At 43.1% G+C, this 26,145-nt stretch overlaps 1 protein-coding gene across 4 annotated transcripts in view; it reads left to right on the top strand.

Annotated features, from left to right (window-relative positions):
- LOC105476837 (glycerophosphodiester phosphodiesterase domain containing 1) overlaps positions 1 to 26,145 on the top strand; it is a 64,649-nt gene that overhangs the window by 22,452 nt on the left and 16,052 nt on the right. For all 4 annotated transcript variants that reach the window (XR_011615695.1, XM_011733096.2, XM_011733095.2 and 1 more), the window contains exons 3-6: positions 8,017 to 8,152; positions 12,070 to 12,115; positions 21,498 to 21,616; positions 22,122 to 22,211. Coding sequence is in view for 3 of the 4 variants with exons in the window: in XM_011733096.2 (XP_011731398.1) it covers positions 8,017 to 8,152; positions 12,070 to 12,115; positions 21,498 to 21,616; positions 22,122 to 22,211 (391 nt within the window). In the remaining variant the exon portion in view is untranslated. The remainder of the gene's footprint in view (positions 1 to 8,016; positions 8,153 to 12,069; positions 12,116 to 21,497; positions 21,617 to 22,121; positions 22,212 to 26,145) is intronic.

Raw genomic sequence — 26,145 nt, 5'->3', positions numbered from 1 at the left:
CAGTGTTCATAAGGTCTACAGTACTGTATTAGTAATGTCCTACACCTTCCATTCACTCACCACTCACTCACTGACACCAAAAGCAACTTCCAGTCCTGCAAGCTCCATTCATGATAAGTACCCTAATGCACGTGTACCATTTTAATCTTTTATGTCATATTTTAACTGTACCTTTTCTGTGTTTAGACAGATTCACAAGTACTTAACATTGTGTTACATTTGCCTGTAGTATTCAGTACAGTAATGTGCTGTACAGATTTGTAACCACGGAACAATAGGCTATACTCTATAACATAGATGTATAAATACCATCTAGATTTGTGTAAGTGCACTCTGTGATGTTCACACAATGACAAAATTGACCATACATTTCTCAGAACATACGCCAATTGTTAAGTGGTGCATGACTTTATAATATTTTTATATTATGTGTTGTAAGTATAAACAGAAATATACATTTAGCCCACATAGGTGATTCACAGATAAAATAAGAATCATGTGAGCTAGTGTATTTATTTATTTATTTATTTATTTATTTATTTATTTATTTGAGACAGAGTTTCGCTCTTGTCGCCCAAGCTGGAGTGCAATGGTGCAATCTCGGCTCACTGCAGTCTCTGCCTCCCGGGTTCAAGCAATTCTCCTGCCTCAGCCTCCCGAGTAGCTGAGATTACAGGCATGCACCACTATGCCTGGCTAATTATTTGTATTTTTAGTAGAAACGGGGTTTCACCATATTAGCCAGGGTGGTCTCGAACTCATGACCTCAGGTGATCTGCTGCCTTGGCCTCCCAAAGTGCTGGGATTACAGGCATTAGCCACTGTGCCTGGCCTCTGAGCATCCTTTTAAATACACTAGCTCAGTTGGGTGCTGTGGCTCATGCCTGTAATCCCAGCACTTTGGGAGGCCGAGGCAGACGGATCACCTGAGTTCAGGAGTTCGAGACCACCCTGGCCACATGGTGAAACTTCATCTCTACTAAAAATACAAAAATTAGCTGGGTGTGGTGGCAGGTGCCTGTAATCCCAGCTACTCGGGAGGCTGAGACAGGAGAATCGCTTGAACCTGGGAGACAGAGGTTGAGTGAGCCGAGATTGTGCCACTGGTCTCTAGCCTGGGCAACAAGAACAAAACTCTGTCTCAAAAGATAAAAATAAAAGAATGCTCAGTGTTTATTAGATTAAATTCCTGCTGTAATTTATTGTTGATGTTGAATAAATTGATGTCAAGAATATTATCTTGTAGATAAGAGATAATATATTCTGGGTTTGTTTGTTCGTTTTTTTGTTTTTGAGACAGAATCTTGCTCTGTCACCCAGGCTAGAGTGCAGTGGCGTGATCTTGGCTCACTGCAACCTCCGCCTCCTGGGTTCACGAGATTCTTCTGCCTCAGCCTGCCGAGTAGCTGGGATTACAGGCGTGTGCCACCACATCCAACTAATTTTTGTATTTTTAGTAGAGACTGGGTTTTCCCATGTTGGCCAGGCTGGCCTTGAACTACTGACCTCAGGTGATTGACCTGCCTTGGCCTCCCAAAGTGCTGGAATTACAGGTGTGAGCCACCATTCCTGGCTAAGAGATATATTCTTAATGGCAGTATATTTGTTTTTCCATTACAAAATTTTATATTCTAAAAATTCAAACAACTCAAATAATCTATGTGAAGTAAAAAATTGGCCTGCTCACTTTCTTACTCCCATTCTGACTCATCTCACTTATAAGAGGTAACCCCTGTCATGATTTGGCCTTATATCTTTCTATTATTTAAAAAATTTACACATAAACTTTTTTAACAAAACTTTATTTTACATCAGTAGAATCATGATTGATGCAGAAGTTTTTGCTCCTTAGTTCAGCTAAAACCAGGTTCTTGTCACACAACCAGGAAAGGTTAGGCACACAGACACATTCAAAGGTGAGGAGAGCAGGAATTTATTAAAAGAAAGCTCTCAGCAAAAAAAAAGGAGTCCTGCTAACAGGCTCCCACCTCATAGACTGATCACCAGGTCACCACACGTGAGCTGAAGAGCTGAAGAGGCTCCTCACCCCTGCACGAGGGACAAATGCTCCACCCCCTCCCTGCAGCGCACATGTGGGCATTATTCAGAAAGAATCCGTCGAGAGGCTGGGCATGGTGGCTCACACCTGTGATCCCAGCACTTTGGGAAGCGGATCACCTGAGGTCAGGAGTTTGAGACCAGCTTGGGCAACATGGTGAAACCCCTTCTGTACTCAAAATACAAAAATTAGCCAGGCGTGGTGGCAGGCACCTGTAATCTCAGCTACTTGAGAGGCTGAGGTGTGGGAACTGCTTGAACCCGGAAGGCAGAAGTTGCATTGACCCAAGATCGTGCCACTGCACTTCAGGCCAGGTGACAGAGTGAGACTCTGTCTGTAAGAAAAAAAAAAAAAAAAAAATTAGTTAGGAAAAGGTGGGCAGGCCGGGCGTGGTGGCTCTTGTCTGTAATCCCAGCATTTTGGGAGGCCAAAGAAGGTGGATCACCTGAGGTCAGGAGTTTGAGACAAGCCTGGCCAACGTGGTAAAACCCTGTCTCTACCAAAAATACAAAAATTAGGTGGGCATAGTGGGGCGCCTGTAATCCCAACTACTTGAGAGGTTGAGGCAGGAAAATCGCTTGAACCCAGGAGGTGGAGGTTGTGGTGAGCCGAGACTGTGCCATTGCATTCCAGCCTGGGCAACAAGAACGAAACTCAATCCCCCAAAAAAAAAAAAAAATGTGAGCAAACAGGGGCAGTTCTCCCTCTGGGCTGCAGTTTTGTCCTGGACCAACAGTTCAGTCTTTCAGCCACCAGGCTGTTTTAGGCTTGAAGGTGGGGTTCCACCAGGGATCCTTGGCTGTCTCCTGTCTCTATCATCATACCTATTTTAAAATTCAGATATACCCCAACAATGCTATTCCATGTGAATTCTATTCTTTGAAATGACTACATATTACATACTATGGATTTGGATCATGATTGATAAACACTTAGGTGCCTTCTGAGTTAGAATTAATTAAAATTTAAAATATTAATAGATGTTGATAACGATAACATGGCTCCATTCCCCTCATTTAGAAATATATTGAGTACCTACAATGTGCCCAACACCATAAACATTAGAAAATATGGAATAGACATAGTCCCTTCTATTAGTGGCAGTGAATCCATAGGGGTCTGCAGCAACCTCATTTTTTGCCGCAGAAGAAAAAATTTGACTGAGGGCATAAGGCATAAGGAGAGACCAAGGCGAGTTTTACAGCAAGAGTGAAAGGTTATTAAAAAGCTTTAGAGCAGGACTGAAAAGAAGTAAAGTACATTTGGAAGAGGGCCAAGTGGTAACTTGAGAGATCAAGTGCCCAGTTTGACCTTTGACTTAGGGTATTATATTTTGGCATACTTCCGGGGTTTTGTGTCCCTTCTCCCTTGATTCTTCCCTTGGGATGGGCTGTCTGCTTGCACAGTAGCCTGCCGCTACTTGGGAGGGGCCACATGTGCAGTGTGTTTACTGGAGTTGTACGCATGCTCTCTTGAGGCATTCTTCCCTTACCAGTTGAATGCTCCTAGAAGATCACATACCAGTAAAACTCCGCCATTTTGCCTCTTTAGTGTGCATGCTTGAGCCCACTTGCCCAACTCCTGAGATCTTAGGAAGCTGATCCCCAGTTTCAGTTTTTTCTATTATATCTACTGGGAGACTGCCTTTTCCTGGTGCCCACTGCAACTTATTATTATTATTATTACTTTTTGAGACAGAGTGTTGCTCTGTTGCCCAGGCTAGAGTGCAGTGGTGTGATCTCGGCACACTGCAACCACTGCCTCCCAGGTTTAAGCGATTCTCCTGCCTCAGCCTCCTGAGTAGCTGGGATTACAGGCACACACCACCACACCTGGCTAATTTTTGTATTTTTAATAGAGACGTGGTTTTGCCATGTTGGCCAGGCTAATCTCAAACTCCTGACCTCAGGTGATCTGCCCGCCTTGGCCACCCAAAGTGCTGGAATTACAGGCATGAGCCACCATGACAAGCCTCTCAAATCTTAAGTTTATAACGCAGTGAATTTTAACATATGGGTACACCTTTGTACCACCCAGATAAAGATTTAGAATATTTCTAGCACCGCGGAGGGCATCAGTGTTACCTTTTGCAGGCAATACTCACTCCTTGCCCCTAGATAACCATTGTTCTAATTTCTTTTCCTTCCCTTCCTTCCCTTCCTTCCTTCCTCCCTCCCTCTCTTTTTCTTTTTTTCCTTTGTGTGTGTGTGTGTGTGTGTGTGTGTGACAGGGTCTCGCTCTGTAGCCCAGGCTGGAGTACAGTGAAGCAATCTCGACTCACTGTGACCTCTGCCTCCCAGGGTTCAAGCAATTCTCCTGCCTCAGCCTCCCAAGTAGCTGGGATTACAGGCAGGCACCACCATGCCCAGCTAATTTTTACATTTTTTAGTAGAGATGAGATTTTGCCAGGTTGGCCAGGCTGGTCTTCAACTCCTGACCTCAGGTGATCCACTCACCTCAGCCTCCCAAAGTGCTAGGTTTACAGGCATGAGCTACCATGTTCAGCCTCACTGTGGTTTTCATATACATTTCTCTAATGAATTTTGATGTTGAATATCTATTTCATATGCTTATTGGACATTTGGAAATCTTCATTTGTGAAGTGACTTTTCTTTTTTTTTTTTTTTTTTTTGAGACGGAGTCTTGCTCAGTCGCCCAGGCTGGAGTGCGGTGGCCCGATCTCAGCTCACTGCAAGCTCCGCCTCCTGGGTTCTCGCCATTCTCCTGCCTCAGCCTCCCAAGTAGCTGGGACTACAGGCGCCCGCCACCACACCCGGCTAGTTTTTTGTATTTTTAGTAGAGACGGGGTTTCACCATGTTAGCCAGGATGGTCTCGATCTCCTGACCTCGAGATCCGCCCGTCTCGACCTCCCAAAGTGCTGGGATTACAGGCGTGAGCCACCGCGCCCGGCCTGTGAAGTGACTTTTCAAGTTTTTGTCTATTATTTTGTGTATTGTGTTTCTGAGAAAGACATTTCAGGCAGAGGAAGTAGTGAGACGGCATGGAGTGGCTTGAAATGTAAACTGTAAGGTGGGGAGGAGGTGTAGAGAGCTAATATTATTATCACTGATTTATACATAAGAAACTGCAACATAAAGAAGCTAAATAACTCACTTGAATAAGTGGGAGAGCCAGTATTTAAATTTAGGCTCCAGTGTCTGTGCTCTTAACCACTGCAATACGCTGTCTCTAAAATACATAGGGGTGGCCGGGCGCGGTGGCTCAAGCCTGTAATCCCAGCACTTTGGGAGGCCGAGACGGGCGGAACACGAGGTCAGGAGATTGAGACCATCCTGGCTAACACAGTGAAACCCCGTCTCTACTAAAAAATACAAAAAACTAGCCGGGCGAGGTGGCAGGCGCCTGTAGTCCCAGCTACTCGGGAGGCTGAGGCAGGAGAATGGCGTAAACCCGGGAGGCGGAGCTTGCAGTGAGCTGAGATCCAGCCACTGCACTCCAGCCTGGGCGACAGAGCCAGACTCCGACTCAAAAAAAAAAAAAAAAAAAAAAAATACATAGGGGTGAAAGGAACCTTACAAGATTATCTGGTCTGGACTAATCCTTTTATTTATTTATTTATTCATTCTTTTAGAGATGGGGTCTTACTATGTTGCCCAGGCTGGAGTGTAGGGGCTATTCACAGGCATGATTATTGCACAATACAGCCTCCAACTCCTGGCGTCAAACGATCCTCCCACCTCAGCCTCTTGCTTAGCTGGGAGTACTGTCTTTTTTTGTTGTTGTTGTTTTTTCCCAGACAGGGTCTCACTCTGTCACCCAGGCTGGGGTGCGGTGGTGCAATCTTGGCTCACTTCAATCTCCACCTCCTGAGCTCAAGCGATTCTCATGCCTCAGCCTTTTGAGTAGCTAGGATAACAGGCATGTACCACCAAGCCCCAAAAATTTTTGTATTTTTGGTTGAGATAGGGTTTCACCACGTTTTCCATGCTGGTCTTGAACTCCTGGCCCCAACTGAACTGCCTGCCTTGGCCTCCCAAAGGGCTTGAATTAGAGGGGTGAACCACTGCGCCTGGCCAGTCTTTATTTTGTTTATTTTTTAAATTTTGTTTTGTCATGTTAAAATATACGTAATATAAAGTTGACTGATTCTTTTTTTTTTTTTTTTTTTTGAGACGGGGTCTCGCTCTGTCGCCTAGACTGGAGTGCAGTAGCGGGATCTCAGCTCACTACAAGCTCCGCCCCCCGGGTTCACGCAATTCTCCTGCCTCAGCCTCCCGAGTAACTGGGACTACAGGCACCCGCCACCTCGCCCGGCTGTTTTTTTTTTTTTTTTTTTTTTGTATTTCTTAGTAGAGACGGGGTTTCACCGTGTTAGCCAGGATGGTCTCAATCTCTTGACCTCGTGATCCGCCCGTCTCGGCCTCCCAAAGTGCTGGGATTACAGGCTTGAGCCACCGCGCCAGGCCAAGTTGACCAATTCTTAATGCCCAACGGGCTCTTCTGCATAGATAAAACCAGTTCACTGAGACAATGGTTTTACAGTAAAGAAAGTTTAATTATTGCAGGGCCAGCCAAGCAGAAAGACAGGAGATATTTCTCCAATTTGCCTTTTTGAAAGCTTGGAGGCTGGGTTTTTTTCTGTTTGTTTGTTACGTTTTTTGAGATGGAGTCTCGCTGTGTTGCCCAGGCTGGAGTGCAGTGGTATGATCTCAGCTCACCACAGCCTCCGCCTCCTGGGTTCAAGCGATTCTTCTGCCTCAGCCTCCCGACTAACTGGGACTACAGGCCTGAGCCACAGTGCCCTGCCAATTTGTGTGTGTGTGTGTGTGTGTGTGTGTGTGGTTTTTTTTTCTTTTTGAGATGGAGTCTCGCTCTGTCACCAGGCTGGAGTGCAGTGGCGTGATCTTGGCTCACTGCAACCTCTGCCTCCCAGATTCAAGCGATTCTCCTGCCTCAGCCTCCGGAGTAGCTGGGACCACTGGCGTGTTCCACCACGCCCGGCTAATTTTTTGTATTTTAGTAGGGACAAAGTTTCACCATGTTGACCAGGATAGTTTCAATCTCTTGACCTTGTGATCCACCCACCTTGGCCTCCCAAAGTGCTGGGATTACAGGCCTGAGACACCGTGCCCGGCCAATTTTTTTGTATTTTTAGTAGAGATGGGATTTCACCTTGTTGGCCAGGCAAGTCTCAAAACTCCTGACCTCAGGTGATCCGCTCGCCTTGGCCTCCCAAAGTGCTGGGATTACAGGTGTAAGCCACTGCGCCTGGCCAATTTGGATGCTTTTATTAATTTTTTCTTGCCTAATTGCTAGAGCTTTCAATACTACGTTAAATCAAAGTAATAAAAGTGGCCAGGTGCAGTGGCTCATACTTTTAAACCTAGCACTTTGGGAGGCTGCAGCAGGAGGATCACATGAGCCCAGTAAAAAATTAGCTGGGCACAGTGGCATCCATTTGTAGTTCTAGCTACTCAGTAGGCTGAGACAGGAGGATCACTTAAGCCCAGGAGTTTGAGGATGCAATGAGCCATGATCATGCCATTGCACTCCAGCCTGGGCAACAGAGCAAGACTCTGTCTCAAAAAAATAAAATAAATAAAAATAAAAGCAAGCATCCTTGTCTTGTTATTTAATCCTTTCATTTTATAGAAGTGAAAATGTAGTCCCTGAGAGAAGAATTTATTTGCCCAAAGTTATGCAAGTTCACAGCAAAGCAGGAGTTAATATCAAATCTCTTAACTTCAGATTCAGTATTCTGTTATATTCAGTTGAAGAATTAAGGATAACTGGTTATGGAAAGGAGGCAACATGATTCTTTTATTCTCAGTTCACTTAGAATATTTTCATGTGAATAAGTCATACTAGGTGATGGTAGTGAGATATTTTAATATTATGGGATTTTGGATTTGTAACTCTGAATTGTTAGATCTGATGTGTGTAACCTAAATGTATACTTAAGTGTCAGAATGTCATTCTTCTTTTATTTCTTCAGTGCGGTTAAAATCGGAACTGATATGCTAGAATTGGACTGCCATATCACAAAAGATGAACAAGTTGTAGTGTCACATGATGAGAATCTAAAGAGAGCAACTGGGGTCAATGTAAACATCTCTGATCTCAAATACTGTGTAAGTAAAAATGCATGATAAACTAAGAGCTAATAGGTGTCACGGCCTGTAATATTTTTTTAAAAAATAGTGAATATCAGATATTGCTTCAGTAAAAAATTTCTAATATTATTTAAATACTGATTAAATACTAAATGTCAAAGGAAATTTTTAAAAACTATTTTGAGGCCAAGTGTGCTGGCTCATGCCTGTAATTCCAGCACTTTGGGAGGCTGAGGTGGGAGGATTGTTTGAGGCCAGGAGTTTGAGATCAGGCTGGGCAACATAGCAAGACTCCATCTTTATTAAAATATAGGAAAATTGGCTGGACACGGTGGCTCACGCCTGTAATCCCAGCACTTTGGGAGGCTGAGTCGGGTGGATCACCCAAGGTCAGGAGTTCGAGATCAGCCTGGCCAACATGGTGAAACCTCATCTCTACTAAAAATACAAAAATTAGCCAGGCATGATGTTGCACACCTGTAATCCCAGCTACTCAGGAGGCTAAGGCAGGAGAATCGCTTGAACCCAGGAGGTGGAGGTTGCAGTGAGCTGAGATGATGCCACTGCACTCCAGCCTCAGCAACAGAGCAAGACTCCATCTTAAAAAAAAAAAAAGGCCGGGCGCGGTGGCTCAAGCCTGTAATCCCAGCACTTTGGGAGGCCGAGACGGGCAGATCACAAGGTCAGGAGATCGAGACCATCCTGGCTAACACGGCGAAACCCCGTCTCTACTAAAAACACAAAAAATTAGCCGGGCGAGGTGGCGGCGCCTGTGGTCCCAGCTACTCGGGAGGCTGAGGCACGAGAATGGCGGGAACCCGGGAGGCGGAGCTTGCAGTGAGCTGAGATCTGGCCACTGCACTCCAGCCTGGGCGACAGAGCGAGACTCCGTCTCAAAAAAAAAAAAAAAAAAAAAGAAGCGGGGGGGAATTGTTTAGGTATGGTGGCATATACCTATGGTCCCAGCTACTCAGGAGGCCGAGGTGGGAAGATCACTTGATCCCAGGAAGTTGAGGCTACAGTGGGCCAAGATTGTACCACTGCACTCCAGCCTGGGTGAAAGAGTGAGACCCTGTCTCAAAAACGAAATGAGGCAGGGCACAGTGGCTCACGCCTGTAATCCCAACACTGTGGGAGACCGAGGCGGGCGGATCACCTGAGGTCAGGAGTTCGAGACCAGCCTGGCCAACATGGTGAAACCCCATCTCTACTAAAAAATACAAAAATTAGCTGGGCGTGGTGGTGCCCCTGTAATCCCAGATACTTGGGAGGCTGAGGCAGGAGAATCGCTTGAACCTGGGAGGCGGAGGTTGCAGTGAGCCAAGATTGCGCCACTGCACTCCAGCCTGGGCAAGAGTGAGCCTCTGTCTCAAGAAAAAAAAAAAAAAAAAGATCATTATAATGTACATATTAATTATAGTAAATACTGATGAATGGAAGGAAAAATCATGCATAAAGTTACTACCAAAAAAACACTTATGTTAACAGGATTCTACCTTATGTAGAAGGATTCTACCTTTTATGTTTTTTAGATTTGTATTCTCACTGCGCATCATATATATAGAATTTTAGACACTTTAACATTATAACATGATAATGGCCGGCCTCAGTGGCTCACATCTGTAATCTCAGTACTTTGGGAGGGTGAGGCGGGCGGATCACCAGGGGTCAGGAATTCGAGACTAGCCTGGCCAACATGGCAAAACCCCGTCTCTACTAAAAATACAAAAATTAGCTGGGCAGACAGATCACCTGAGGTCAGGAGTTGGGGACCGCCCTGGCCAACATGGTGAAACCCCATCTCTACTAAAAATACAAAAATTAGCTGGGTGTGTTGGCGTGCGTCTGTAATCCTAGCTATTCAGGAGGCTGAGGTAGGAAAATCGCTTAAACCCAGGAGGCGGAGGTTGCAGTGACCGAGATCATGCCATTGCACTCCAGCCTGGGCAATGGAAAGCATGGAAAAATGTTTATCATTTATAATGTTTCCTTTTTCTTTTTTTTATTATAATGTTTCTCTTTTTTTCTTTCTTTCTTTCTTTTTTTTTTTTTAAGACGGAGTCTCACTCTTTTCAACCAGAGCGAGAGTAGCTGGGATTACAAGCGTGCACCACCACACCTGGCTAATTTTTGTGTTTTTAGTAGAGACGGCGTTTCACCATGTTGGCCAGGCTGGTCTTGAACTCCTGACCTCAGGTGATCCTCCTGCCTTGGCTTCCCAAAGTGCTGGGATTACAGGTGTGAGCCACCGTGCCCAGCCTTTTCCATGCTTTAAAGAAATTAGACTTTATTTTTTAGATAAGTTTCAGGTTTATAGCAAAATTGAGTGGAAAATACAGAGTTCCCACATACCTGCACAGTTACCACACAGACACAGGGTCCCCCGCTTTTAACAGCTGCACCAGAGTGGTACATACATTGACACAATATTATTGCTCATAGTCCATAGTTTACATTAGGGTTCACTCTTGTACATTCTGTGGTTTTGGACAAATTTATAATGATATGTATCCAGTAATTATACTATTATACAAAATGTTTCCACTGCTCTAAAAATTCTGTGTTCTGCCTATTCAGTCCCCCTTCCCTCATCCCCTGCCAACCACTGATCTTTTTACTGTTTCCATAGTTTTGTCTTTTCCAGAGTGTCATATAGTTGGAATCATACTGTATTTGACCTTTCAGATTCCATGCTTATCTTTCATAAACATTTCAAATGACTATAGCCATTCCATTGTGTGGATATATAGTTATTTTTAACCATTCTTCTATTGTTGGACATTGGATTAGCTCTAAGTTTTCACCATTATAGATAACACTGCACTGAATTTATTTTATTTTATTTTTTTTCTTTTGAGACAGAGTTTCGCTCTTGCCACCCAGGCTGGAGTACAATGGTGCAATCTCGGCTCACTGCAGCCTCCACCTCCCAGGTTCAAGCAATTCTCCTGCCTCAGCCCCCCAAGTAGCTGGGATTACAGGCATGCGCCACCACACCTGCCTAATTTTTTGTATTTAGTAGAGACAGGGTTTCACCATGTTGGTCAGGCTGGTCTCGAACTCCTGACCTCAGATGATCTGCCCGCCTCAGCCTCCCAAAGCGCTGGGATTATAGGGGTGAGCCACTGTGCCCGGCCTGCACTGCACAGCTTTATGCATAAAGATTAAAGCTTTCTCTATCTTTAGCTTTTTATTTTTAAAGATATATAAATATTTGTATTTATAAAAGTTATTTATATAACGTTTTCTCTATTTTAAGATTATTTCTCTAAATATACTCCCAGAAGGGAAATTATTGGGTAAAAGAACATTTGCCAGCTGGGTGCGGTGGCTCATGCCTGTAGTCCCAGTGCTTTTGGAGTCTGAGGCCTCCCAAAAGAAGGCCTCCCAAAAGGACAGATCCTTCTGAAGATCCACTGAGCTCAGACGATCAAGGCTACAGCGAGGTATAATTGTGCTACTGCACTCCAGCCCAGGCAATAGAGTGAGACCCTGTCTCAAAAATAAAATAAAATAAAATAAAAATAATATTTACTAGTATTGAGCATTATAATAATACCAAATTTGCTAATTAAATTTTAATTAACATTTCATTAATTATTAATGAGTTTAAAGATCTATTTAATTGTTAGTTATTTTTCTTTTATTTTCATTGAATTGTGTATTCTTGACATTTTTCTACTGAAATCTTTGTATATTATTGTGAAAAGGTCTATATTAAATAGTACAGATATATTTTTTGTAGATGGCATACATAAGTAATATGGTTAATTTGCTGTTGGGGATGTTCTGATAAAGGGTGCCTATGTAAACATGTTTTGTAGTGTTTTACTCTTCTATATGTTGAAAAAGCGTATCTTTGTGTCTTAATGTAAGACATTAAAATCTTATTATTTTTTGAGAGTTAACTTTTTTTTTGATCATGTCTTTTAAAGGAGCTCCCACCTTACCTTGGCAAACTGGATGTCTCATTTCAAAGAGGTAATATTTTTTGTTTGTAGCTTAAACATTTGTGTTGAGAAGCATATGTGTGTTTTCTTGTCATAGTAAGTTCTTACTAAAAGTAACTGGCCTCTAAGCTTGTTCCCTCAGGCCTACAAATCTGAAGCCTTGAAAATTATCTGACGTGAAATTATCAGGTCCAAAGAGTTAACTGATTCATGCTACTTAAATTCACATACAGTTAATTTAAACCTGAATACTGATTGCAAGAAACATTTCACTTCTAAAGGTTCAAATTCTAGAATATTGCTGCAACTTATAGTAGTCATCCATCAAAAAAATATAATAAAAAATAAATGAAAAGGGCTGGGCACGGTGGCTCACGACTGTAATCCCAGCACTTTGGGAGGCTGAGGCAGGCAGATCACTTTAGGTCAAGAGTTTGAGACCAGCCTAGCCAACATGGCAAAACCCCATCTCTACTAAAAATACAAAAAATATTAGCCAGGCATGATGATGTGCACCTGTAATCCCACCTACTTGGGAGGCTGAGGCAGGACAATCATTTGAACCCGGGAGGCGGAGGTTGCAGTGAGCTGAGATCGCGCCATTGCACTCCAGCCTGGCAATGAGAGCGAAACTCTGTCTAAAATGATAATAATAATAATGAAAATAAAATAAATAATAAATAAATAAATAAAAAGAAATGGAAAGGACCCCTTTCAAATCCTTTCTGGTTCCATAATATTTAATTCTGTCTTTTAGCTGCTCCATATTTTAAATGATTAAACAGACTTCTGACGTTCAAATAAACCATTTTCTAGTCATCTTCACTTAGCAGTTTTCTTCTGAGGGAACATTTCTCACAAAGAAACATGTCCCTTGACCCAACTTGTTAGTTACTGCAGATGTTAGAATGGAAAATATACCACCTTAAGATATGTACTGAACAGATACAGGCTCCCTCATTGTCACAAGGGACGTTGTCTCACATTTTTTAGTGATTCAAATGTATAACTCAATAAAACCATAAGATGTTACATCTCGGCCGGGCGCGGTGGCTCAGGCCTGTAATCCCAGTACTTTGGGAGGCCGAGGCGGGTGGATCACGACGTCAGGAGATCGAGACCATCCTGGCTAACATGGTGAAACCCCGTCTCTACTAAAAATACAAAAAACTAGCTGGGCGTGGTGGCGGGCGCCTGTGGTCCCAGCTACTCGGAGGCTGAGGCAGGAGAATGGCGTAAACCCGGGAGGCGGAGCTTGCAGTGAGCCGAGATCGCGCCACTGCACTCCAGCCTGGGTGACACAGCGAGACTCCGTCTCAAAAAAAAAAAAAAAAAGATGTTACATCTCATGAATCTTGGTATGATTTAGTTGAAACCTTGGTTAAATGTCAGCTCCATTTATATTAATTTTTTAAAAGAACTGTAACTGCTCCACGAACTAGATTTAAAATTGGCCAAGCCAGGTGTGGTGACGTACACCTCTAGTCCCAGCTACTTGGGAGACTGAGTTGGGAGGCTTGTTTGAGCCCAAGAGTTGGGAGTCTAGCTTGGGCTACATAGCAAGACCCTGTCTCTAAAATTAAAAAAAAAAAAAAAAAAAAAAAAAAATTGACCACGGATAGGGGAATTTTTGAAAAGGAAATAAAAATCAGAAAAAGTTTAACATTAGTTATTTCTAAGGGATATTTAAACCTCAGATGTGTTTGATTTCAATTTCTAGGTAAGTTGAAGTTGTTGGTTTGAGGAAACCTTTCTTCATTCTTGTAGTTTATAGAATTATACTTGCCAAGCTATTGTAATATTTGTGTCAATTTTGGACTTGTGAAAGTTAAGAAAATTTCAGAAATGAAGTTTTTCCTATTTTTCCCTTTGTAGAGCAAAGCCAAAGAAAGCCCCATAAAAATTTAAAAATCCAGCAGATGTGGTGGCTCACACCTATAATCTCAGCACTTTGAGAGGCCAAGGCGGGAGGGTTGCTTGAGACCAACAGTTTGAAACCAGCCTGGGCAACATAGCGAGACCCCGTCTCTAAAAAAAATATTAGCCAGTCATGGTGGCATGTGCCTATAGTCCCAGCTATTGAAGAGACTTGAGGTGGGAGGATCCCTTGAGCCTGGGAGTTGAAGGCTATAGTGAGCTATGCTCACACCACTATGCTCCAGCCTGGGTGACAGAGTGAGACCTTGTCTCAAAAAAAAAAAAAAAAACCTTTGAGGGAAAAAAAAGTTTAAAATTTTTCCTGGTTTTGTATGTCCCTCATAAAGTCATGAAACTGTTTCTTCTTTTTTTTGAGACAGAGTCTTGCTCTGTTGCCCAGGCTGGAGTGAAGTAGCTCAATCTCAGCTCACTGCAACCTCCACCTCCTGAGTTCAAGAGATTCTCATGCCTCAGCCACCTGAATAGCTGAGATACAGGTGCCTGCCACCACACCCGGCTAATTTTTTTTATTTTTAGTAGAGATGAGGTTTCACCATGTTGGCCAGGCTGGTCTGGAATTCCTGGCCTCAATTGATTTACCTGACCCCCCTCGGCCTCCCAGAATGCTAGGATTACAAGCATGAGCCACCACACCCGGCCGGTTTTTGAATGTGAAGAGACCTTTGAGACTGTCTAATCTTGTCTTCTGTTATAGACAAGGAAATTGAAGTCTAAAGATGTAAACTAACTTAATCAAGTTCATATAATAAGGAAATAACAATGCTAGAACTTGAACTAGGTCTCTCTCTTAGCAGACCAGTGTTCAACTGTACCATACTGCCTCTCCATTGGAACACTATTCTCAAATGTTGTATTAAGAACAATGCTGTGGGTCCGGTGCAGTGGCTCACACCTGTAATCCCAGCACTTTGGGAGGCCGAGGCAGGTGGATCACCTGAGGTTAGGAGTTTGAGACCAGCCTGGCCAACATGGTGAAACCCTATTTCTACTAAAAATACAAAAATTAGCCGGGCGTGGTGACGTGCACTTGTAATCCCAGCTACTTGGGAGGCTGAGGCAGGAGAAGCACTTGAACCTGGGAGGCAGAGGTTGCAGTGAGCTGAGATCGCGCCATTGTACTCCAACCTGGACAACAAGAGCAAGACTCTGTCTCAAAAAAAAAAAAAAAAAAGGAACAATGCTGTGGGGAAAAAAAAAAAAGAACAACACTGTGTACTGTCAAGTTTCAGATATCTGAAAGGAATAATAATAATTAGCTTTCCTTTTATATTGCATTCATCTCATATCATAATTCACTTTAGACTGATCCTCAGATGTGGAGTTGACTGCATTTGGAACAGACTAATAAACTGTGTGTAAAAATTTGACTCAGAACCATGGCAGTGGCTCACATCTGTAATCCCAGCACTTTGGGAGGCTAAGGCAGGAGGATCACTTGATCCCAGGAGTTCGAGACCGGCCTGGGCCACATACAGAGACTCCATCTTTACAAAGATAATAAAAATAATATTAGCCAGGCATGGTGGTATGCACCTGTGGTCCTAGCTAGGGAGGCTGAGGTGGGGGGATTGCTGAGCCCAGGAGGTGGAGGCTGCAGTGAGCCTTGATTGTGTCACTGCACAAAGTGAGATTCTGTCTCAGAAAAAAAAGAAAAAAGAAAAAGAGAAAAGAAAACAAGAAACTTGACTCAGATTTGTCAAAAAGTGGTTCCGTTTTTTCTATCCTATTCCCTTGCATAGAATTCTTGCTTACCAGGCCGGGCACAGTGGCTCACACCTGTAATCCCAGCATTTTGGGAGGCCGAGGCAGGTGGATCACTTGAGGTTAGGAGTTTGAGACCAGCTTGGCCAACATGGCGAAACCCTGTCTCTACTAAAAATACAAAAATTTTAAAATTTTTATTTTTGTTTTTTGAGATGAACTTTTGCTTCTGTCGCCCAGTGGCACAATCTCAGCTCACTGCAACCGCTGCCTCCCAGGTTCAAGCGATCCTCCTGCCTCAGCCTCCTGTGTAGTTGGGATTACAGATGCCCTCCACCACTCCCAACTAATTTTTGTATTTTTAGTAGAGACGAGGTTTCACCACGTTGGCCAGGCTGGTCTTGAATTCCTGACCTCAGGTGATCCGCCTACCTCTTTGTCCCAAAGGGCTGGGATTAGTCATGAGCCACCATGCCTAGCCAAAATACAAAAATTAGCCAGGTGTGGTGCTGCACACCTGTAGTCCCAGCTACTTGGGAGGCTGAGGCTGGAGAATCACTTGAACCCGGGAGGCAGAGGTTGCAGTGAGCCAAGATCATGCCATTGCACTCCAGCCTGGGCAACAGAGCAAGACTGTCTCAAAAAAAAAAAAAAAAAAAAAAATGCTGAATTGGCCTGACACAGTGGCTCACACCTGTAATCCTCAAACTTTGGGAGGTCGAGGCAGGAAGATCCCTGAGGTCAGGAGCTCGAGACCAGCCTGGCCAATGTGGTGAAACCCCATCTCTACTAAAAATACAAAAATTAGCTGGACATGGTGGCATGTGCCTGTTCTCCCAGCTACTTTGGAGACTGAGGCAGGAGAATCGCTTGAACTGGGAGATGGAGATTGCAGTGAGCTGAGATCATGCCACTGCACTTCAGCCTGGGCAACAGAGCGAGACTTTGTCTCAAAAAAAAAAAAAAAACAAAAAAAAAGTGTTAACCAAAGGGTTTGTTATTATCTATCCCAATTAGTTGAAAGTAACCTTTTTTTTTTTTTTCACGGAAAACGCATAATTTGGATAATCTAGAGTTGACTATAATTATCATTTTAGAGTTCCCCAAATAGTGAAAACTATTTAGTGGCCCCTAACTTGCATAGGGGCCACTATTCCATCAACCAACACATCCTATGGCATACTCCTTGTCTATTTTTCCTATTTCCTATTATTTTCCTCTTTTCTTTTTATAGTCCACCACTTCCTAGCTGGTTACCTTCTGCCTAGAAAAATACTGGGGCAAACTTCTCTTTTTCCACATGTTTTTCTACATTCTAAACTGGCTGAAGCATCTAATTTATGCATTTTTTTTTTTTTTTTTTTGAGACGGAGTCTCGCTCTGTCGCCCAGTCTGGAGTGCAGTGGCCGGATCTCGGCTCACTGCAAGCTCCGCCTCCCGGGTTCACGCCATTCTCCTGCCTCAGCCTCCCGAGTAGCTGGAATTACAGGCGCCCGCCACCTCGCCCGGCTAGTTTTTTGTATTTTTTAGTAGAGATGGGGTTTCACCGTGTTAGCCAGGATGGTCTCGATCTCCTGACCTTGTGATCCACCCGTCTTGGCCTCCCAAAGTGCTAGGATTACAGGCTTGAGCCACCGCGCCCGGCCGCATTATTATTTTTAAGTAGAGATCGGGTCTCGATATTGTTGGTCCAATGGGTCTTGAATTCTTGGCCTCAAGCAATCTTCCTGCCTCAACCTTACAAAGTGCTGAGATTCCAGGAGTGAGCCACTGCACCTGGCCTAATATTTGTATCTTTACATCACTGTAGCACTTTTTTTTTTCTCAGCACGCATTTTAGTTTTCTCATTCCCTCGCTGTTAGATAGAATATTCTTATGTGTTATTTTGCTGTTCCAAAGTTAGTTTCATCTGTTTGACCTTTTTTGTAAACTGATTCTTACATGCATCGTACTTGACTGCTAAATTAATTTTTTAATTTGCCCACACCGTGACAAAAAGGAAGTCTTCCTTATGAGCTTCAAGCATGAAGTCCCAGAGAAAGACACTGATTGGCCCACCTTGGGTCATGTGGCCATCTTGAAGAAAAGAAGTGGGCTATTATGATTATATGCCCACCCCCGAGGGTGAATGGGCAGTGGGTAGTGTGTTGACAGCCCTATCGGAACAATGTGAGATAAGGAGATACGATGTGAAATACAGGTTTCCAAAGGAAGGAAGAATATTGGTGGCTAATGCCTATAATCCCAGCATTCAAGGAGGCCATGGTGAGAGGATCCCTTGAGGCCGGGAATTCAAGGCCAACCTGGTCAATAAAGCAAGGCTTCATCTCTACTTAAAAAATAAAGGGGGGTGGGGGAGCCAGGCATGGTGGCTCACGCCTGTAATCCCAACACTTTGGGAGGCCAAGGTGGGCAGATCACCTGAGGTTGGGAGTTCAAGACCAGCCTGACCAACATGGAGAAACCCTATCTTTACTAAAAATACAAAATTAGCCAGGCGTCGTGGGGCAGATGCCTGTAATCCCAGGTACTCCAGAGACTAAGGCAGGAGAATTGCTTGAACCCTGGAGGCGGAGGTTGTGGTGAGCCGAGATGGCACCGCTGCACTACAGGCTGGGCAACAGAGCGAGACTCCGTCTCCAAAAAAAAAAAAAAGAAGAAAAGAAAAAGCCGGGTATGGTGGCACATGCCTCTAATCTCAGCTATTCGGAGGCTGAGGCAGAAGGATCACTGGAGCTGAGTTCAAGGCTGCTGTGAGCTGTGGTCATGCCACTGCACTCCAGCCTGGGTGACAGATTGAGACCCTGTCTCAAAAAATATATATATATAAATATATATATATGTATATGTATACAAGCTATCTACTATAAACATAATTTTTAAAGTTTAATTATGTAGCCTATGATAAGTTCAAACTCTTTCAGTTATAAGTGTTAGATATACATCTCAAGATAGCTTAAGAAAAAAATTTTAAAAAGAATGTATTGGCTTTCATAATTAGAAAGTCCAGGGGTTATATGCCCTCAGACATGACTGATTCCAGTTGCTCAAGCAATAATTGGTCTCTCTCTATCTCCGTTTCTTGCTTTTGCTTTCATTTGTGTTAGCTTTGCTTTTAGGGACACCCTTTCCACAGAGATGAACTCTTGGCAGCTTGTACATGATCCATTCAGCAAAGGATTTCAAGAGGCCTTCTCTCCCAGTGTCCATATTGTTATGCTTAACAGGTTAGACTGGTCATATATTTAGTCTGTGGTCAGAGAGGCAGAGCCAATAATTGCCAGTCCCATCAGAGTAACCCAGACCCCCGTCAGAATTACAAGAAGTATAGTAACAGACTTCCTTTTTTCCTCTTTAATGTATATGCTGCTTTTCACATAGGTTCTAATTATAAATAATTTAATTTTCTGACATGGATTTCATTTACTCTTTGATAATGCATTTTTTTGATTTGCTGTATAATAAGATGGAATAAAGGATTTTTCACCAGTTTGTTATTTGCAGATTAGCGGAATTGAAGTTTTGGGTGGAAGCAGAACAATTTTTACAATAGTTGTATAGTATGTATAGTAAATTATATAAATGATTAGAGTCATTAGAGTCAAAAGGGACTAGAGAGCCAGGTGTGGTGGCTCACACCTGTAATCCCAGCACTTAGGGAGGCTGAGGTGGCAGGTTTGCTTGAGATCAGGAGTTCAAGACCAGCCTGGGCAAAATACAGTGAGACCCTGTTGCTACAAAAAATAAAACAAGGCCGGGCACAGTGGCTCAAGCCTGTAATCCCAGCACTTTGGGAGGCCGAGATGGGCGGATCACAAGGTCAGGAGATCGAGACCATCCTGGCTAACACAGTGAAACCCCGTCTCTACTAAAAAATACAAAAAAAAAAAAAAAACTAGCCGGGCGAGGTGGTGGGCGCCTGTAGTCCCGGCTACTCGGGAGGCTGAGGCAGGAGAATGGCGTAAACCCGGGAGACGGAGCTTGCAGTGAGCTGAGATCCGGCCACTGCCCTCCAGCCTGGATGACAATCTTTTTTTTCTGTCTCAAAAAAAAAAAAAATTAAAAATTAAAAAACAAAAAAACAAAAAATAGGCCAGGTGCAGTGGCTCACGCTTGTAATCCCAGCACTTTGGGAGGCCGAGGCTGCTGGATCACTGGAGGCCAGGAGTTTGAGACCAGCCTGGCCAACATGGTGAAACCCCGCCTCTACTAAAATTACAAAAATGTAGCCAGTTGTGGTGCCAGGCACCTGTAATCCCAGCTACTCAGGAGGCTGAAGCAGAATTGCTTGAACCCGGGAGGCGGAGGTTGCAGTGAGCCGAGATCACACCACTGCACTCCAGCCTGGGCAACAACATCGAAAATCCATCTCAAAAAAAAAAATGTGTATATATATATATATATAGAGAGAGAGAGAGAGAGAGAGATATGTATATATACTCTATATAGAGAGAGTATATAGTATATATATTATATACAGTATATATATTATATATTATATATATAATATGTGTGTGTGTGTATATATATATAGAGAGAGAGAGAGATGGGCGTGGTGGTGCGTGCCTGTCATCCCAGAGGATTGCTGGAGTGTGGGAGGCTGCAGTGAGTCATCATGCTACTGCACCCCAACCTTGGCTATGAGCAAGATCCTGTCTCAAAAACACAACAAAAAAGGGCTGAGTACGTCGTTCATGCCTGTAATCCCAGCCCTTTGGGAGGCCGAGGTGGGCATATCACTTGAACACAGGATTTTGAGACCAGCCTGGCCAAATCCAAAACCCCATCTCTACAAAAACTACAAAAAAATTAGCCGAGCATGGTGGTGTTCCTGTAGTTCCAGCTACTCAGGAGGCTAAAGTGGGAGGATCACTTGAGCCCAGAAGGCAGAGGTTGCAGTGAGCCGAGATTGTGTCACTGCACTCCAGTCTGGGTGACCGAGTGAGACCCTGTCTCAAACAAACAACCAACCAACCAACCAAAGGGACTAGAGAAAGACTAAAGAAAATAATCCTCAGGAAATATAAACAACAATTAAAGTCCCCTTCTAATTTTCTCATTACTTGAATTTTCTTTGAATAACTGCATTCATGTAATTCTTCAACACATTACTGATTTAGTGTATACTTCCCTTGCCTGAATGTTATTTTTAATCTCTGAAAAAGTCAATGATGATATAGCAAAACTTTAGAAACAATCTCAGTATCTACTAGTAGGGAAATGGTTAAATTAAAATAAATCATTGTATAGCTACTCAATGGAGTATTCTGACACCTTTTAAAAAATTATGATAGAATCAGATCGGTGGATTGTATCAATGTCAGTATCATGGTTGTGATATCGTTCTATAGATCTGCAAGAAGGTTACCACTGGGAAGTCTGGATAAAGGGTACATGGACCCTATTATTTCTTACAATTGATTGTGAGTCTGTAGTTATCTCAAAATAAAAAATTAATAAAAAATAAATCATAATCATAAGCACAGTAAATCAACAGGAAAATATTTATTTTTATGTGAAAATATCAAGTTAAAATCTGTAGCATATCATATTATTACTATATTAAATCATGCATAGGAAAAAAGAGTAGAGAAAGTACACCAAATGGTCATAGCGTTTATATCTAAGTTGTTGGATTTACATGATTTTTTTCTTCTCTATACTTTTTCTTATTTTGTAAATGTCCTTTAATGAATATATTCTATACCTTTTCTAGTCATCAAAAAGCAAAACTTGTATTTTAAAAATACATTTAAAAATCTTGCTTTCTCAGCATGCCAATGTGAAGGAAAAGATAACCGAATTCCATTACTGAAGGAAGTTTTTGAGGCCTTTCCTAACACTCCCATTAACATCGATATCAAAGTCAACAACAATGTGCTGATTAAGAAGGTACTCAAGGCATTGCCTCCTCTGGGTGTGTTGCATCCTATTTCACAAACTAAATAAGGTTAGAGTAGGTGACTGCATAGATTGATAATGGTCAAGGAAATGTGATACCCTAGGGATCAGCATTGTTTTAAATAACGCCCTAGCAGAAGAGATCATGTTACTGTAGGAGAGCCTATTTTCAGAGAGAGTTGGCGTGTCATGGATAAAGTATGCTTGTATGAACCAGTCATTCTGGCATTTATATAATTATCTTCTAGTTTAACTTGTTTCATTCGTGGTTAGTTTATGTCAAATTACTAAATAACTGTATTCTGTTAAATAAATTATATAATGATATAATGTGAATAAATTTTGCATTTTATAAAATATTCTAAATTTACATAATATTCTTCTAAAATATTATGCTATTCATTGACAGAGAGTCAATCCTAATTCATTTTTTAAGTGAAATGTTAGTGGATTTGCAAATAGGCACATGCATAAAATTTTGAATTTTCACACGTAGGTTTCAGAGTTGGTGAAGCAGTATAATCGCGAACACATAACAGTGTGGGGTAATGCCAATTATGAAATTGTAGAAAAGTGCTACAAAGAGGTAAGCTTCAAAAATTATACAGAATTATCTATTTTTGTTGTTGTTTTTGTATCTATAAATGATAAGTTATTATATTAATAATTTTTTTTCTTTTTCTCATTTTTAGAGATAGGGTCTCACTCTGTCACCCAGGCTAGAGTGCAGTGGTGCAGTCATAGCTTACTGTAGCCTCAAACTCCTGGGCTCAAGTGATCCTCCTGCCTCAGCCTCCCAAGTAACTGGGACTCCAGGCACACACCACTGCACCCAGCTAATTTTTAAATCTTTAGTAGAGATGAGGTCTCACTATGTTACCCACTCTGATCTCAAACTCTTGGACTCAAGCAATCCTCCTACCTTGGCTTCCCAAAGTGCTGGGATTACAGGTGTGAGCCACTGTGCCCGGCCCCTATTACAGTAATAATTTTTAAAACTTACCTTATTTCAGACTGGGCACAGTGGCTCACGCCTGTAATCCCAACACTTTGGGAGGCCAAGGCGGGCAGATCACCTGAGGTCAGGAGTTTGAGATTAGCCTGGCCAACATGGCAAAACCACGTCTCTATTAAAAATACAAAAATTAGCTGGGCATCGTGGCACGTGCCTGTAGTCCCACCTACTCGCGAGGCTGAGGCAGAAGAATCGCTTGAACCCGGGAAGCTGGGTGACAGAGCCAGACTCTGTCTCCAAAAACAAAAAAAAACTTATCTTATTTCATAACCTTCATACACAGGTAGATGGTACTGGGTGGAAGCAACTAGCCAGAAGTTTAATATAGTAGAGGTAATGGATTTGGACCTAGCAATATAAGATCAATGCAGTTGAACTGGTTCAAGGAATTATTATTTTCACATGTTAGTGTTAGTTGCTTACCAATATTTCATTATGTGTATTAAAGGAAAAAATATGGTTTCTATCTTTTAATCACTGTCTTGTGTTAGGTAACTGAAATTTTTTGTGTAATTTTGAGTTAAATTATTTAGCTGGGCACGGTGGCTCATGCCTGTAATCTCAGCACTTTGGGAGGCCAAAGTGGGAGGATTGCTTGAGCCCAGGTGTTTGAGACCAGCCTGGACAACATAGTCAGACCCCCTGTCTGTTATTATTATTATTAATTATTTTTAATTTTCTTTTGCCTGTGACACAGCCCTTAGGAAATCCTGAGAACATGTGCCCTATTTTTTTTTTTTAAAGAAAGAAATTAGTTAAGGGGTGAAGATCGCTTGAGACCAGGAATTCGAGACCAGCCTGGGCAACATAGTAAGACTTCCAACTCTATTAAAAAAAAAAAAAAAAGTGCTGGGCACGGTGGCTCGCCCCTGTAATCCCAGGACTTTGGGAGGCCGAGGCAGGCGGATCACCTGAGGTCAGGAGTTCAAGACCAGCCTGGCGAACATGGTGAAACCCTGTCTCTATTAAAAATACAAAAAATAGCTGGGCGTGGTGGCGTGTTCCTGTAATCCCAGCTTCTAGGGAGGCTGAGGCAGGAGAATTGCTTGAACCTGGGAAGCAGAGACTGCAGTGAGCTGAGATCGCGCCACTGCACTCCAGCCTGAGGGACAGAGCAAGACTCCATCTCAAAAAAAAAAAATAAAGAAAGAAAGAAAGAAAAAGAAATTATTTAGGGTCAGGCTAAGTAGCTCACACCCCTGTAATCCCAGCACTTCGGGAGGCCAAGGCGGACAGATCACTTTGAGCTCAGGAGTTCGAGACCAGCCTAGGGAACATGAGGAAACCCTGTCTCTACTAAAAATACAAAAACTAGCGAGGCATGGTGGCACGTGCCTGTAGTCTCAGCTACTTGGGAAGCTGAGGTGGAACGATGGCTTGAGCTTGGTAGACAGAGGTTGCAGTAAGCCAAGATCCTGCCACTGTACTCCAGCCTGGGTGACAGAGCAAGACTCAGTCTCAAAAAAAAAAAAAAAAAAAAAAAAAAAATCCTGGCCGGGCGCGGTGGCTCAAGCCTGTAATCCCAGCACTTTGGGAGGCCGAGACGGGCGGATCACGACGTCAGGAGTTCGAGACCATCCTGGCTAACACGGTGAAACCCCGTCTCTACTAAAAAATACAAAAAACTGGCCGGGCGCGGTGGCTCACGCCTGTAATCCCAGCACTTTGGGAGGCCGAGGCGGGCGGATCACAAGGTCAGGAGATCGAGACCACGGTGAAACCCCGTCTCTACTAAAAATTACAAAAAACTAGCCGGGCGCCGTTGTGGGCGCCTGTAGTCCCAGCTACTCGGGAGGCTGAGGCAGGAGAATGGCGTGAACCCGGGAGGCGGAGCTTGCAGTGAGCCGAGATCGCACCACTGCACTCCAGCCTGGGCGACAGAGCGAGACTCCGTCTCAAAAAAAAAAAAAAAAAAAATACAAAAAACTAGCCGGGCGAGGTGGTGGGCGCCTGTAGTCCCAGCTACTCGGGAGGCTGAGGCAGGAGAATGGCGTAAAAACCAGGGAGGCGGAGCTTGCAATGAGCTGAGATCCGGCCACTGCACTCCAGCCTGGGCGACACAGCAAGACTCCGTCTCAAAAAAAAAAAAAAAAAAAAAAAAAAAAAAAAAAAAAATCCTGTTATCTTTAAGAAAAAAAATATAGAAAAAAATTCGGTTCCTCAACTCTATAACTTCCAAATAGATTTAAGCAAGTTAAGCCAAGATCATGCAAGATCATGATTATTAAGCAAGATATAAAAGCAGGACCATCTACCCACTGAAAATTTTCTGGTTAAAAAAATATGTCGGCCGGGCGCAGTGGCTCACATCTGTAATCCCAGCACTTTGGGAGGCCAAGGCAGGTGGATCACCTGAGGTCAGGAGTTCAAGACCAGTCTGGCCAACATGGTGAAACCCCATCTCTACTAAAAATACAAACATTAGCTGGGCATGGTGGTGCGCACCTGTAATCCCAGGAACTCAGGAGGCTGAGGCAGGAGAATGGCTGGAACCCAGGAGGCAGAGGTTGCAATGAACTGGGATCGCACCACTGCACTCCAGCCTGGGCAACAGACTGAAACTCTGTCTCAAAAAAAAAAAACAAAGTGGATAAAAATTAATTTTATATGTTTTAAAAGTATAGTTAAACCTTCATAAGCAAATTTACATACATCATCAGCTAAGAGAATTTGAAATTTAAGATGTTAAAAAATCTTGAGCATTGAAGATGCTGAAATAATCTGTAATATAGAAGAAATATCATGATATAAGTAGCAATTTTCAAATACAAAGAACTCTTTGGTGGCTGATCTGAGTGTAATGGTGTTTACAATTAATTGATTACAACCAGTTACAGATTTATTTATTTCTCCACTCCCACTGCTTCATTTGACTAGCCTTAAAAAACAAACAAAACGAAACAAAAAACCTCTTTGGGCAAGCCTTCCTTCCTAGCAGAGAAGGCAAAAACATGCACAGTCAGCATCATTACAATTCAGAGTATAATTGAGATTCCCACTAAAGCAAGTAAGGTTGTTGTTGTTGTTGTTGTTGTTTTGGAGACTCTAGCTCAGGCTGGAGTGCAGTTGCATGATTTAGGCTCACTGCAACCTCCGTCTCCTGGGTTCAAGCAGTTATCCTGCCTCACCTTCCCGACTAGCTGGGACTGCAGGGGCGTGCCACCATGCCCAGCTAATTTTTGTATCTTTAGTAGAGATGGGGTTTTGCCATGCTGGCCAGGCTGGTCTCGAACTCCTGACCTCAAGTGATCTGCCTGCCTCAGCCTCCCAAAGTGCTAGGATTACAAGTGTGAGCCACCATACCTGGCCTAAAGCAAGTAAGTTTTATGTGCAGCATGGCCTGAGAGAGCCCAAGGTAACTGTGTACAAAAGGAGAGAACACAGTAATCACTGGGCTGAGTGGCTTTAGATTCCTAAGAACTTAGAATTTAGGCCGGGCGCGGTGGCTCAAGCCTGTAATCCCAGCACTTTGGGAGGCCGAGACGGGCGGATCACGAGGTCAGGA

The sequence above is a fragment of the Macaca nemestrina genome, chromosome 17 (assembly GCF_043159975.1).
Source record: "Macaca nemestrina isolate mMacNem1 chromosome 17, mMacNem.hap1, whole genome shotgun sequence".
NCBI classification, from domain to species: Eukaryota; Metazoa; Chordata; class Mammalia; order Primates; family Cercopithecidae; genus Macaca; species Macaca nemestrina.
Note: the sequence above shows the minus strand (reverse complement) of the source record. Positions and strands in the feature narration are given on the sequence as shown.